A 14,865-nucleotide genomic window follows, 5' to 3' on the forward strand; every position below is an offset into this window, starting at 1 on the left:
TTTAACATTGAAATACTCTTAAAATTAGTAGAGTAACACAAACAACTCATACCATCCAGAAAGCTCGAGCTGCAGCAGACAGAAAAATAACACAAAGTAATGAATGCACAAAACGAAAAGGAAACCAATCAAAGTCCACAATCACAGTTTTAAACAGTCAGGCATTGGACATCAATTAGGAAGTCAAATAAATTAAAATCACATCCTGCGTTGGATTCTATTCATACAAGAGCAAGGCAAAAAAGGACATTTGGAAATATTATGCATTTATGATTCCGGAAGAATCATCTAGTACAAAATATGCAGATGAAGTAATGTGCTGCTGTACTGTTATTAACTCCCAGACTGCATGAGTCCGTAAAGCAAGGACACCTTACAATATCCATATAAGGCAAAGGTAAAAATGTTAAGATCAGTTAATACACTTCTACTCTTCTGAACTACAATGAGAAAAATTTAGAAGGGTAAATACTTGTCAGATGGTCTTATGGCCGAATTCTACAAAATCTTCCCCAAAAAAATCATCGGCTTTTCTTCTCCAATTATATAACTACATTACTAGCTATGGTATAAATGATATTTGTCTAAATGCCTCTAAAATGATTCTTATCCCCAAACCAAATTCAGACCTCAAAAAAACCCTAATCTACAGACGGATAAGCCCTAATAAATCTTGATATGAAAATATTTGCATCAATATTAGCAAATATAATTAAACCAATTATACCGAACATTATCTCCCCCTAATAATCAGGTTTTATAATACACAGACAGACTTTTGATCATACCCTCCCACTAGACACTAGGATTACTCTTTCTTCCCATACCTGTACTCCAATCTACACCTTAGCTATTGATGCCTCTAAAGCTTTTGAAAGACTTAATGTAAACTTTTTGCTCAATATTTTACCTCTGTTCAACATACCCAATAATTATATACAAGCTATTAAAAAACATTGTATTCCAAGGCCCACACTTATCTACAAATTAATAAACACCTACCTTCTCAAATTGACATTGAGAATGGTGCCACACAAGTTGTCCCATGTCCTCCGATCTTTTTAATCTATACATTGAACCTCTTTTTCTGCTAATACTTCAGAAAACTTTCCATCACATCCCCAATCAATACAAACAATATTACCAAACTATGGTCAAACATACATCATGACGTTAACAGATGGACAAAATAGCCACAATCAAGATGAATCTACTACCCAGATTTCTTTATATCTTTAATGCCACCATTATTATTATTAACCAAAAATTCTTTAAACCCTCTACTCTACAATTTCCAAATTTATCTGCGTCCCTAAAAAAATTAAATTCGGATATAACAAATGAACCTACCCTAAAAACTGCGGGGAGTGCGGTTACCTGACTTTAAACTCTATTATGATATCATAAAATACAACAGACTAATAACAGCTGACTACACTCCAACATCACAACAATGGGTGCCAACTTGAGTTAAACTGTTACACAACTATATTAAAACATTTGGCCTCAACCCCACAGCCCTCCCTTTCCTATATAGCGAGAACTTAAAAAAATCTTAAAATACACCCAAATATAAAACGCAAAATCATCAACATACAAAAAACTTTCAAATATTTTAACTTATATTATGCATTCACCTCCCTACAACCAATCCACCTTAATCCCAATCTTAAAATTAACAACATGATTAACCTACACAACTATCCCCTGCTTAAGAAATTAGCCATCTCAGATATATATCCCTGTATTTAAGAACAATACTATTACTGAAATGAGAACTCAACTAAACCTCCCCAAAAGCTATACGATCATTTTAAGGCAAATACGTGACCTTACCTGCTGTGTTATAGATAATCCAGATATAAGCGCTAATGACATTCAAACCTGTAACACCATATGGAACCTCCTATCATTAAACAAAAAAATATCAAATTCCTACAAACTTATTCTTTCAATCAAAAGACAAAAAGAGGTTATTTTTTCTAATTACTGGAAGGAACTTGATCCCTCATTCACAAACAAAATATCACAATCCATCCAACTTACCTCAAAACTCATTCCCCTTAAAAAAACGTCATTATACACAAATTAAGTGTTACCTTATTCCATCCATTTTAAATAAAATATACTCCTCCACCTCACCATTCTGCTCCTACTGTGATACCCATAAAGCTGACCTATTCCACATCTTCTGGAGCTGCAAGTGTACCTACAAGATCTGGTCCTCCACTTAGAGTTCAGCTGGAAAAAAATGGGATACGAAAAAACACTCTATCCTGGAAGCTAGTTCTCCTCCATAACAGCCCAACTCACCTGCTCCTAAATCCTCCAAATAAACTAAATGTCTTTTTTGTTACTAAATTACATTTCCATAAAAGAAAAAAAAAAAAAACTTTAAAATGTCTTCCTTAAATAATGCATGACTGAAGTCACCACACCCACAAAACTATTTAGCATGACAATCAATGACCATCTTAAATCTGATTTACATATCCATAACAGCATCAAGAAACCTCATCAAAAACTAGGCATCCTTCATATACTAAATACATCACAAACTCTGCCAAGGTAACAATAGATATGACTTACCCTCTCTGTCTCCTATATGGAGCCCTCATCATGACAATCCTGCAAGCATCACTCACTTAGTTCTAAACTTGAGCAATGCTACAACAAAGTTACCAAGTTTGCTTGCTAAAAACATTACTAGACTCACCACTGTTTCAAACTAAAAACACTTGACTGGCTTGAATGTCCTCACAACCTGTCTTACACCCAGCTCATCTTAACCCTCAGTCATCTATACCCATTTGTCTGCACAGCAATTAGCCCCATACTACAGTTCTTTCTACCAAACTGTACCCTTTAGACAAATGATAAACAAGTGATTTTCATCTGCAAGCCACAAACAGCTGCTAGGTCCAGTCTCTTTCAATAATGTAGCTGGAACTAGGAATAAAATTCCTACATCATTCAGGTCTATCTCACATCTTCATCTTTTCAAACCATTGCTAAAATACTTCCTCTCTGCCTACTGACTTTGTCCCTGCCCCTCATTTATTTTTTTTAATTTTATTTAATATTTGTTTACCAGGACCAACTTGGAGCAAAGACAATTTTCAGCAGAGGCCTGGGGAGAAATGCACCAGATGCATGTCTTTGTAATGTGGGAGAAAACCATAGTACCTGGAGGAAACCTACACAAATGCAGGAAGGACATGCAGACTCTGCACAGAAGGCACACCAGCTGAGAATTGAACCAGAGAACCTCTTCCTGTGAGGTGGCAATGTTACCACTGCACCACTGTGTCATCTCTCATCTGGGAGATGGCTTTTTAACACCATTCATCACCTTTTTTTACCTCCCTTTAAAGTACTAAATCACTTAGTACCTCATTTTATTGTATTTAACTACTATACCTACTTCTAATTTGCGCAATCAAATTACTATTCCATCACTACTTTTCTGTTAACACTCGTACTTGCTTATCCCTTCTAATACCTTACTTTAATGTATTTCCTGTATTACTCCTACCGATCTTACACACCACTCTTCTGTGTGTAAATTATCAATACAAAGCTTGTTTATTAATATTTGTGAATATTAATATAAATTGTATTGCACTGTTTACTATGCTATATATTCAATGAAACTGCATTAGAAGATTTACTACTGTAAATACTGATTGCATTATACATGTCACCTTGGAGCTTTTCTCCTAGGGTGTCTGCTAAGAAAAGGCAACTGTGCCCATTTGGACTTTCTCAGTAAACAAATATCACTAAATAAATATAAAAACAAGCACCAGCAATCACAAAATGACAAGCATTCCCTTTCAGTATTTTACAAAGGTGTAAGCAGTGTTGCTAAAATTAGATAAAAATGGGTTAATAGGGGGTGCAGGGATTAAGCACTCCAATAAAGATGGGGGGGGGGTGTTTGACATAGTAAATGTATCTAGTTTGCTACTGGTGGCTTGTGTGTTGATTTTTTGTAGTAAATCTGTTAGAAGGTACGCTATTTGTAGCATACTTGGCCTTTCATCGTTGGTTACCATTGTGAGTGTATTCCATCCTGGTAGATATATTACACACATTAGTAATGTTAAAGGAAATTCCGGTGCTAAGCCACAGTTGCATGCTGACATGTGTTACTTACTGCTTATATATGAGTGGCAGTTACCTCTGCATGGGGGTGCCACTGTCAATACTGCCACCTGGTGTCTTGTGGTTAGATGCTGCAGAGACAAAGAACATTTTTTTCTGTCCGTCGGTGACTGTGGGAGAACCATCACCACCACCTGTTGCATGTTGCTATAACTGGAGATGCATGACAATGGCGCAGTGATGAGTAACCTGTCCTGTCTAGTCATAGGCTACTAATTATTTACACCTAAAGAACAAAGTCCAGTCACTTGAGATCCCTGCACCATGTTCCTCTAACCCCAGTAAGACTGTGTCATGCTGACACAATGCCTGTGTACCTCATTTTCACAGGTGGTAGAATTTAGACTCTGTCTTTTGCATGCTGAAAAAAAATGTTTATTCCTCTTCATAATTAGCTTGGCTTTTTCTCTATTTCGCCTTTTGTTATTGTGACTTTCTTTATGAAGTACTCCTACTTTTACAGCTAAGGATGCCTTATGTTAATTACTTATGTTTTCAAAATCCTACATGCATAATCTTAGGTAACAGCTATTTGTGGTGAGCCACAGCATTTTTCTCTTTTCATTTTGATTACAAAGCCTCTGTTAATAGTAATATCAAATACAAAGTCCTAAAATACTATTAAAACCGTGTAATGTAATGTATGCAGGTAAACAAAGATAAATGTGTGCGCACACACACACACACACAGTTTAATAGGTTGCAGTGGAATCTAGAGTTCAAAAACAAGAAAACCATATAGATACGCTCCTATTTATTAGAGTTAATTTTCTTCAACAAAATGTTTAGAGTAAACAACAACATACCTTTTCATAACTACCTGTACATGTATAATAATCACGGGCAGAAAGGCCAAGTCCAGGCTGGTCAAGCTGTTAAGAAGAACAGAAAACAATGTCAGAGTAAGTGTGTTAAAGTATTTCTGCAGTAGATGTTCATAGTAATCATAGCAGGGCAATATTCAATAACTTTTTTTTTAATCCAGTCTCAAACCAGACAACACAAAGAGCATTTTCAAATATTAAACATCTGTCTAAATGGAGGGAAAAGTAAGGCAGTGCTTTCAGAAATGCAAGTCTTAGATTGCAGCCTTTCTAATACCACGTTATTTGTATTTTCTTGTGAAACATACGTCATATGCAGCCCGTTCGAATACTCTTAAATTTGTCAGCAAACAATTTCATTTTACATTTTTCTTATCTCACCACGCCTTCCAACTGCTTAGGACAAGCTTTCTGGACAAAGCCAAAAATAATATCAGGACAAAAAACAAAAATAGGAGTCATTTTAAAATATTGCTCTTAAACACTTAGAACATCTATAGAAGAAGGTTTTACATTTGCATACATTTTCTGAAGGGCATGATTTCTGAAAGACAAATGTATGCCATTATTTACTGAATTCACTTCTCAAAGATATGCTAGAAAACCTCAAATTTTATGAAGAGCAGACCAAAAATATGAATCAAAAATGTTGACAGTTGAAAGGCATGTTTGTCATATGTTAATTAGGACTACATCCTAAAACCAGTGGCAGTGAACCTATAATATCTTAAAAATAACTGAAGGAACTGGGTCAAGATGTGAACCAATGAGCTTTGTTGTTATGATATGTACAAGTAATATCACTGCCTGTTCTTCAGACACAGGACTGGATCCAACACTGCCTCATTTGCTAAGATTTATGAGTGATAGCCCCTGGGTTCTGCTGTGACCTGTTCTCAATGTGCAGAGCTTGCATGTTCTCCCACTGACCGTGGAAGGAGGCTTTCTCTAGGTATTCCCCTCTCCTTCTTCCTCTCAAAGACATGTCGGTTGACCGACTGCTCTACAAAATCCACACGTATTGTATTTAACCTTGTCTTTAGAGTCCAGGTTGTGGTTACAAGGGCTGTAAGACAGACCTATTCATATACCTGATTAACAAAGTAATGCATCAACATTGAAACAAATGGAAATCAGCATCTTGTAACTATGAACACATTGGGAAAATATTCACTAAATTTAGAAGATGTAGTGAGTGGTGGTGAGACATGGAAGGAAGTCTCACTTTAGTTTATGGAAAATACTCTCTTGCTAGATTTTTTTTTTTCGCCAGTCTGCATTGACCCTACATAAATCCTTTTGCATTGTAAAAGGCATTATGAATGGTGTCACTCCAGCTGGGTCCTTAGACCCACAAACCCCTCATAATTTGTCGTGTAGTCATATTGTTGCTTCACCATTCCATCTTTGTCTCATCTGTATTAAATGCTATTCAGATCAGCAGTTAAGGCAGAATACTATTAAAGCGGCACTTGACAAACTGTACACCACAAACTACCCTCAACAAAAGTAGTTCAGACACAAGAAGCTATACACACATGTGTGTGTGTGTGTGATGTGTGTCTGTATATATATAAAAAATACATACACTTCATACACTACCAAGTGTAGTTAAAAATATCCACATCTTAATGGTTGATCGGTTGATCACTTCATTGAAATAAGTAATCACATCTACACCCCCACAGACTACAATGAAAAAAAACCTTTGACTTTAATGGAAAACAGGCCAAGGCTGAAAAGGATCATTCAACTGTCCCAACTCACTTGGTCATCAAAACAAAATAAATAAAACAAGCCTTATAGACAACTGGCAAAAAGCAACACTCGTGTAAGAAAAAAGTATAATCCAAACAGCATTAGAAGCAATTATACACCAAAATTGTACAAAATAGACATTACCAAAATTTAAAAAAACTAAAATCTAAAAGAAAAACTGCAAGGTTACACTCACCAACACTCCTGTGCTTCCAAATAGTTAAAGAAAAAATATATGAGATGCAGGCGTGGTGGCACAGTATGCGTAGAGCGTATCAATCAACAGCAGTCTGTATAACACACAAATACACTAATATGCTAGCTGCGTACAGATAGAGTTACCAGTTAGTCAGTATCACCGTAAAAAGCAAAAGTATACCAAGTACTGTATCAGGCTTCCATGGAACAATGGCTTGAAAACTCTTCAGCACCTCAAGCGTTCAACGGGACATATCCAAAGTCGTATAACAAAGAAAGCAAGTAAATGCAATGCAGGCTTGTTATTCAACGCCAGTATGCAAGTCAGTGCATACAAAAATAAGCTATCTGCTTGTAGATGGAGTCAACAGTTAATTCAAATAAAGTACCTGATTCAAGAGCAAAACTTCAGAGGAACAATAGCTTGGAAACCTTCAATGACAAACCAAGCGTTCAACAGAGTATATCCAAGGTAGTTTATTCATATAAAAATCGGCAAGCGCTTTCAACTAGGTCTTCATCAGGCCGTTAAACAATTTAGACTGACAAAGCACTCATATTTATAGCAAAACATCACAGTAGCAACGATGTCATTTCCTGTTAAAATTTTAAACTGACAGAGCATCACAGTAATGGAAATGCCATTTCCTGTTACTACTAATTCAAAGTCTAAAAACATTTTAAATAGAAAATATATATAAAAAAGGTATATATAAAAAGATATGTAGTGATAGTTGCACGCAAAAGCTGACTGTTTGTAGTTCCAAGACAAAACACTGTCATTGTACAAAAAACATATAATTGCATACACAATAAAATAAAATTACTGCTAAGAAATGTATCTAATTTATTAAAATTATTGTTAGTGAAAGCACTTATGCATTAGAAATCCATTCAAGATGCCACAATAAATAAAAAACTACTAATATTTGTATCATGGTGTAAACTCTCTCAAGGCAATAGCTTAGAAAAGAATGAATGTATGTTGGGGAGGAATGACAATAAAGACAAGATTGGTGATGAGTGCATTCCAAGTATTGTGAGCTTTAATAAAAATGATACTGTTACTAAGAATATGGATAACCAGATAGATATAAGTAACAGAAATGTAGTGACCACAGCAATAGTGCACCATGATACTTGTGCATCACCCATTAGTAACATTCACAACATTTCTATTTTCGAAGAAGCTAATACGAGAATAGATATCTGTGAACATGTGGAAACCACCAACAGTAGCAACATCATTAGAGATAAAAGTGGGAGAATACCAACATAGTTGATGCACATGTAGTAAGTGAAATAGGTAGTAAACATACCCCTTTCCCGATCGCCAATCAATGGAGAGGGGGAGGCATCAAGGGACGCTCTGTAAGCAGGGAAGACAGAGGAAAAGACCAGCAGAGCAGGTACAAGTAGGACCTACACTAAAAAAGATTTGGCAGGGGAACAAGAATCCCTAGTGTGGAATTTATCAACTAAAGAACTTACTGAAGATGAACTTAGTGTATTAGAAAAAGGTCTAACGTTTATTCCCTCCACGAGGAGTAACATCACTGATAATGTGATTGATTTGAGACTTTTTGTACGGGAATTACAACTGAAGGTTGATTTTAATAGTACGGGAGTATTTCCACACCCCTTCAGGAAACCCAGTACATATGTACCTAATAACCATGCGTTGATAGAGGCATACTCACAATTGGTTGAACAGGAGTTGTACGAGAATGAGATTAGAAATGGTAAGAAGAGATGGTCTGGTAATTTAAGACCAAGACAAAGGACAGCACTTAGGTCACTTAAAAATGATAAAAACATTATGATCCGACCAGCAGACAAAGGAGGCCCGGTAGTGGTCATGGATATGGAATTCTATAAAGACCAGATGCTGTTGATGCTCAGTGATAATAAATTCTATGAAAGGATTAATACCAATAGAGTAGACAGAATAATAACTGAGGTGGCATCTAGGTTGAGCAAGATGCTAGATGAAGAGAGAATTAATGAAGAGTTATTTAGATATTTACTTGTTGAATACCCCACTATTCCAATTATACAAGGAATTCCAAAAATACATAAGGATGGAACTAAACCACCAATGAGGCCTATAGTGGCTGGGAAAGGATGGATAACTGAACCTATATCCTTATATCTGGAATCAATACTAAGACCTATAGTGGACAAATACAAACATATATTAAAAGATACCAAACAATTCCTTATTAAATTATATGAACAGACAACTCTAGTGAATGATGGGCAAGAAAGCATTCTAGTAACTTTTGATGTACAATCCCTGTTCACAGTAATACCAAACAAAGACGGATTAATTAGGCTAAAAAGGAGATTGACAGGGGACGGGGTCCTATCTACGAGCAGGATTGGTGTCTTATGTGAACTAATGGAGATAGTTCTCACAAATAACATCTTTACCTTTGATGGCATGATATACATACAAAAAGATGGCGTAGCCATGGGCACATCCTGTGCGAACAGCTACGCCAACTTAATTATGGCTGACTGGGAAGATACTTCACTCTTTCGGATGGCTGAATTTCAGAACAAGATGGGATGTTATACCCGGTTTGTAGATGACCTCTTTCTAATATGGAAGGAAATGAAGAAGAATTGAATGATTTATATAGGAGGATGAATAATGAGACTGACTACTTGAATTTCTCCATGGTGAAATCTAGAGACATTATTCCGTATTTGGATGTATACATAGAGAAATTACCTGATGGTAATTTGAATACTGGAGTATACAGGAAGGAGTACTACAGAAATAGTTTGCTACATCGTAGTAGTATGCATCCTAAACATATTTTCAAAAATATTTTAAAGAGCCAAGCCATGCGGGCATCGAGGCTTAATTCTGATGATGTTGGGTTCCTTAGAGAGATGGAAGGACTTAGAACCAAGTTTACCAGTAGATGCTACACGAATGAAGAGATTGAGGAGAATTTCTCTGGAATAGATAGGCTTAGAGAGGGTAGAGCTCAGCCCTATTTTGGTAAACAAAGTGATGAGTCAGCTATCTCAGGAACAGTACAAGCTAGTAATAATATCAGAATCCCTCTACATTATACACAAGACATCAATAATATCAAGGATATTTACAGGAAACATTGGGATGTCCTACTAACAGACCCTATGATTTCTAGTATAATAGATGAGGCCCCAAGTTTTCTTATAGAAACAAATTGAATCTGCATAGGATGCTCTGTGGTCCGAATAGAGTTGGAAATATAATGTCAGATAGTCTAGATGGGGCTACTAGAAAGTGTCAGAAATGTAATCAATGTAAATATGTGAAAGAATGTAATACTTTTACACATCCTGTCACAGGGCAGCTTTTTACATTCACCATGTCAGCAACATGCAACTCTAAACATGTCGTGTACCTGGCTACATGTCAATCTTGCCCAGCACTTTATGTGGGCAAGACTGACCGTAAGTTTAAAGAGAGGATAAGAGAACATATATATAAGATTAGGATATCCTGCACATCCAATGCCCTCTCTAAACATGTAAATAACACATCAATAGAACATAAGTTTCTATTCCAAGTTATCTATGTTAACAAACCGGGGATAAGGAGAGGGGACTTGAGTAATCTTACTGAACAAATGGAAGCCAAATGGATTATTAGGTTTAGAGCTGATCGCAGCCCTGGCATTAATGATAGGGTCTCTATTAAACCCATACTTAAAGCCAGGAAACTTAAATAAAATATAAATACAAAAATAGTGAGTATTTTTCATCACTCACAATTTATAAATGACGCAGCTATTTGTGAATATTTGGATTGCTATGTACTGCCATCCTATTATGTAGCAGGTTATGTATGGTAACATTATATTACTATATAATGATGTCATGTCACAACAATTTATGGTATTTTAACCTATATTATTGCACATTGTGTGGATGTATCATTAGTGTATATAGTGTCAGTGTTTATGAGGCCTTTTACATATATATTTTTATATATATATCTTTATATATATGTACTTAGTGTAGGCAATGACCCCATAGATATGTGGATCATTTTACACATTTTTTATATATAATTCAGTGACACTTTTTGGTGGTAAATTTCTGACTTCTTGAGACTTTTACATCATGACATCAATGTTAGTTCGTTTCCATCTACTGTGGTGGGTTGAATTGTTCTTAATAATAATATTTTTAACATATTAGATATTTCCTACTAGATGTGTAAATCAATATATATATATATGCTTTTCATATATATATATTTTAGTGATAATGTTTGATGGTAAATTTCTGACTTCATGAGAGTTTACACCATGATACAAATATTAGTAGTTTTTTATTTATTGTGGCATCTTGAATGGATTTCTAATGCATAAGTGCTTTCACTAACAATAATTTTAATAAATTAGATACATTTCTTAGCAGTAATTTTATTTTATTGTGTATGCAATTATATGTTTTTTGTACAATGACAGTGTTTTGTCTTGGAACTACATACAGTCAGCTTTTGCGTGCAACTATCACTACATATCTTTTTATATATACCTTTTTATATATATTTTCTATTTAAAATGTTTTTAGACTTTGAATTAGTAGTAACAGGAAATGGCATTTCCATTACTGTGATGCTCTGTCAGTTTAAAATTTTAACAGGAAATGACATCGTTGCTACTGTGATGTTTTGTTATAAATATGAGTGCTTTGTCAGTCTAAATTGTTTAACGGCCTGATGAAGACCTAGTTGAAAGCGCTTGCCGATTTTTATATGAATAAACTACCTTGGATATACTCTGTTGAACGCTTGGTTTGTCATTGAAGGTTTCCAAGCTATTGTTCCTCTGAAGTTTTGCTCTTGAATCAGGTACTTTATTTGAATTAACTGTTGACTCCATCTACAAGCAGATAGCTTATTTTTGTATGCACTGACTTGCATACTGGCGTTGAATAACAAGCCTGCATTGCATTTACTTGCTTTCTTTGTTATACGACTTTGGATATGTCCCGTTGAACGCTTGAGGTGCTGAAGAGTTTTCAAGCCATTGTTCCATGGAAGCCTGATACAGTACTTGGTATACTTTTGCTTTTTACGGTGATACTGACTAACTGGTAACTCTATCTGTACGCAGCTAGCGTATTAGTGTATTTGTGTGTTATACAGACTGCTGTTGATTGATACGCTCTACGCATACTGTGCCACCATGCCTGCATCTCATATAAAATCTAAAAGAACTGTAAAACTAACATCAATAAAACATTAATAAAATACATATGCAAATAAAATATCAAAAATTACACAACAGCAAAGACCACAACAACCAATATCAACACTTATATAAGAGCACATCAATAAACTATACAGCATACCACTGCAAAAACACACAAACTTTTAGATAAACACTGCAAAAGCACAAGACACTATATAATTCCTGCCACAATGAATAAATATGAGAAACAAACAAGGAAAACACAAAATACAAAGAATTTAGGTTCCTGTCAAAATTCTGAGACCTACATTTGAGGCCCTTTAAATACTGGCCTTAAAAGACAAATCCATGGATATGTATAAAGTATGACTAAAATTTCATTGTACACAATGACCTCCAAACTGTAAAAAATGTGGGAATTAGTAAATTTACATATCAATTATATGGATGCCATGAATGTCACAACACCTATCATAAAAAGCAACTTCCCTACAAAGAGGCATTGACGCATTTATAAAACTACCAAATTCATTGTATCATTTCAACATTCATATATAATATTCATTGTCAACCATAGCTAATTATGAGTTTTGCAGCTGCATAACAAAGGTCCAAAGAGCCTAAGCAAAGAATAAACAGATACAAAATACACAAGTATGAAAGAAATGAAGACAAATTACAGCAAAAAAATCCTTCAAGCAATGAAAAAATCTAAAACTTAGTGAAAGAAAAGAAAAAAGTGACAAGCAAACTTTTGCAAAATAGCAATGAATAAAATAAACAATCTTTGAAAAAACAAGTACATACAAGCAATAAAAAGTACAGTTTTGTACCTACCATAAATGTAGATGTTCGAAGATCCACATTGCTGCAGTCCTTACACTTGGGTAGTCCGCTGTCCTCGGTCGGCCCGAATATCAAAGTATTAGGCTGACGTCGGTCAAGGCGCTTAAGACTGACATCAGGACGTCAGGGTACAAATGCGCATGACCCACGTCATATCCTCAGTCTTTTCTTGCCCCAGATGTCAGAAGACCCTAAAGAAAAAGGTCAAAACCAAAAGACAGCAAAAAACAACCAACCACCCTTGCACCAATCATATGTACAATATCTACAATATTTACAACCCAACCCACACAACCGCCTCTAACTACAGAGGGGAAGGAGGGAGGGTAAATTGGACTGCAGCAATGTGGATCTTCGAACATCTACATTTATGGTAGGTACAAAACTGTACTATGTTCTTCATCTCACATTGCTGCAGTCCTTACACTTGGGTAGAATCCCAAAGCAGAGGTAAGGGAGGATGGCAAAACTATAAAGCAGTAGGAGCTGCCAAAATGCCCTGTAAAACTGCAGTGGCAAAACCAGCCCTAGATTTAGAGTAAAGTGGAAGGTGATAATGCTTAGAGAAAGTATGCACTGAACTCCAAGTAGCTGCCTCCAAAATATCTTTAGTTGCCACCCCTTAAAAAGCTGTAGAAGTGGCAGTAGCCCTAGTGGAATGAGGCCTAATCCCAGCTGGAATCTCCTTACCATGATGGGAATAACAGAAAGCAATACAAAACCCAATCCACTTAGAAATAGTTTGTTTTGACACAGGCTTGCCCTGAGAACCCAAAGCAAATGAAACAAATAACTGCTGAGACCGCCTGAACCCTTTAGTTCTGCTCAAATAATATCGCAACTGCCTGTGTACATCCAAAGTGTGCAAAATCTTCTCCCCTTTATTTTGGGGGTTTGCATAAAAAGTAGGCAAATGAATAGTTTGGTTTAAAGCCACACTAGAAACCACTTTAGGCATAAAGGAAGGATTAGTACGCAAAGATACCCTATCCTTATGGAAAATTAAGAAAGGCTCAACCGCCATAAGGGCCTGTAATTCAGAAACCCTTCTTGCAGAGGTAATGGCCAACAAAAAAGCAGTCTTCAATGATAAATATTTCAACTCGGCAGTAGCTGCAGGCTCAAAAGGTTGTAGAGTGAGTTTTTCAAACACAAAATTGAGATCCCAAGCAGGAGTAGGAGCTCTACGTGGGGGTCTTATATTCTTTGCCCCTCTAAGGAATTGCTTAAACAAAGGATGAGAAAACAATGGTGGGTCACAGTCATAGTGAGCAGAAATTGCTGCAGCATGAACCTTAATAGAAGAAAAGGACAAACCTTTGTCCAGTAATTCAGTAAGATATTGAAGAGCCACACTTAAATTAGGCTCAGAAACATCAAATTCCTTTGCTGTACTCCAAAATAAAAATCTCTTCCATTTATCTGCGTACACTTTCCTTGTACTAGGCCTTCTGGCCTCCAAAATAACATTCAAAACTTGCTGTGGAAGCTGAGACCCTCCAGGGTTCAAAACAGAATATGCCAAGCTGTTAGGTGAAGAGAGTGAAGTTTGACATTGAGTAAATGACTGTTCTCCTGAGACAGCAGGTGAGGAATCGAAGGTAAAGGCCATGGAGGCTCCCGTACCAGACTTCTCAGTAATGGGTACCAGTGCTGTCGAGGCCAATCTGGAGCTATTAAAATCATCTTTGGCTTGTCCTGTCTGACCTTCAGGAGTACCTTTGGGAGGAGAGGCAGAGGTGGAAAGGCATAAACATGAAGCTTGCTCCAATTGAATGAAAGAGCATCCACTTTCCAAGCTGTGGGATGAAACCTTTTTGTGCAAAACTTTGGCAACTGGTAGTTTAGTGGAGAAGCGAACAGATCTA

At 36.1% G+C, this 14,865-nt stretch overlaps 1 protein-coding gene across 1 annotated transcript in view; it reads right to left on the reverse strand.

The window, feature by feature from the left end:
- MME (membrane metalloendopeptidase) overlaps window positions 1-14,865 on the reverse strand; it is a 1,194,620-nt gene that overhangs the window by 655,056 nt on the left and 524,699 nt on the right. The window contains exon 7 of the mRNA XM_044070514.1: window positions 4,974-5,039. Within this exon, the coding sequence (XP_043926449.1) occupies window positions 4,974-5,039 (66 nt within the window). The remainder of the gene's footprint in view (window positions 1-4,973; window positions 5,040-14,865) is intronic.

The sequence above is a fragment of the Protopterus annectens genome, chromosome 4.part1 (genome assembly GCF_019279795.1).
Source record: "Protopterus annectens isolate FY-2018-M chromosome 4.part1, PAN1.0, whole genome shotgun sequence".
In the NCBI taxonomy this organism is placed as follows: domain Eukaryota; kingdom Metazoa; phylum Chordata; order Ceratodontiformes; family Protopteridae; genus Protopterus; species Protopterus annectens.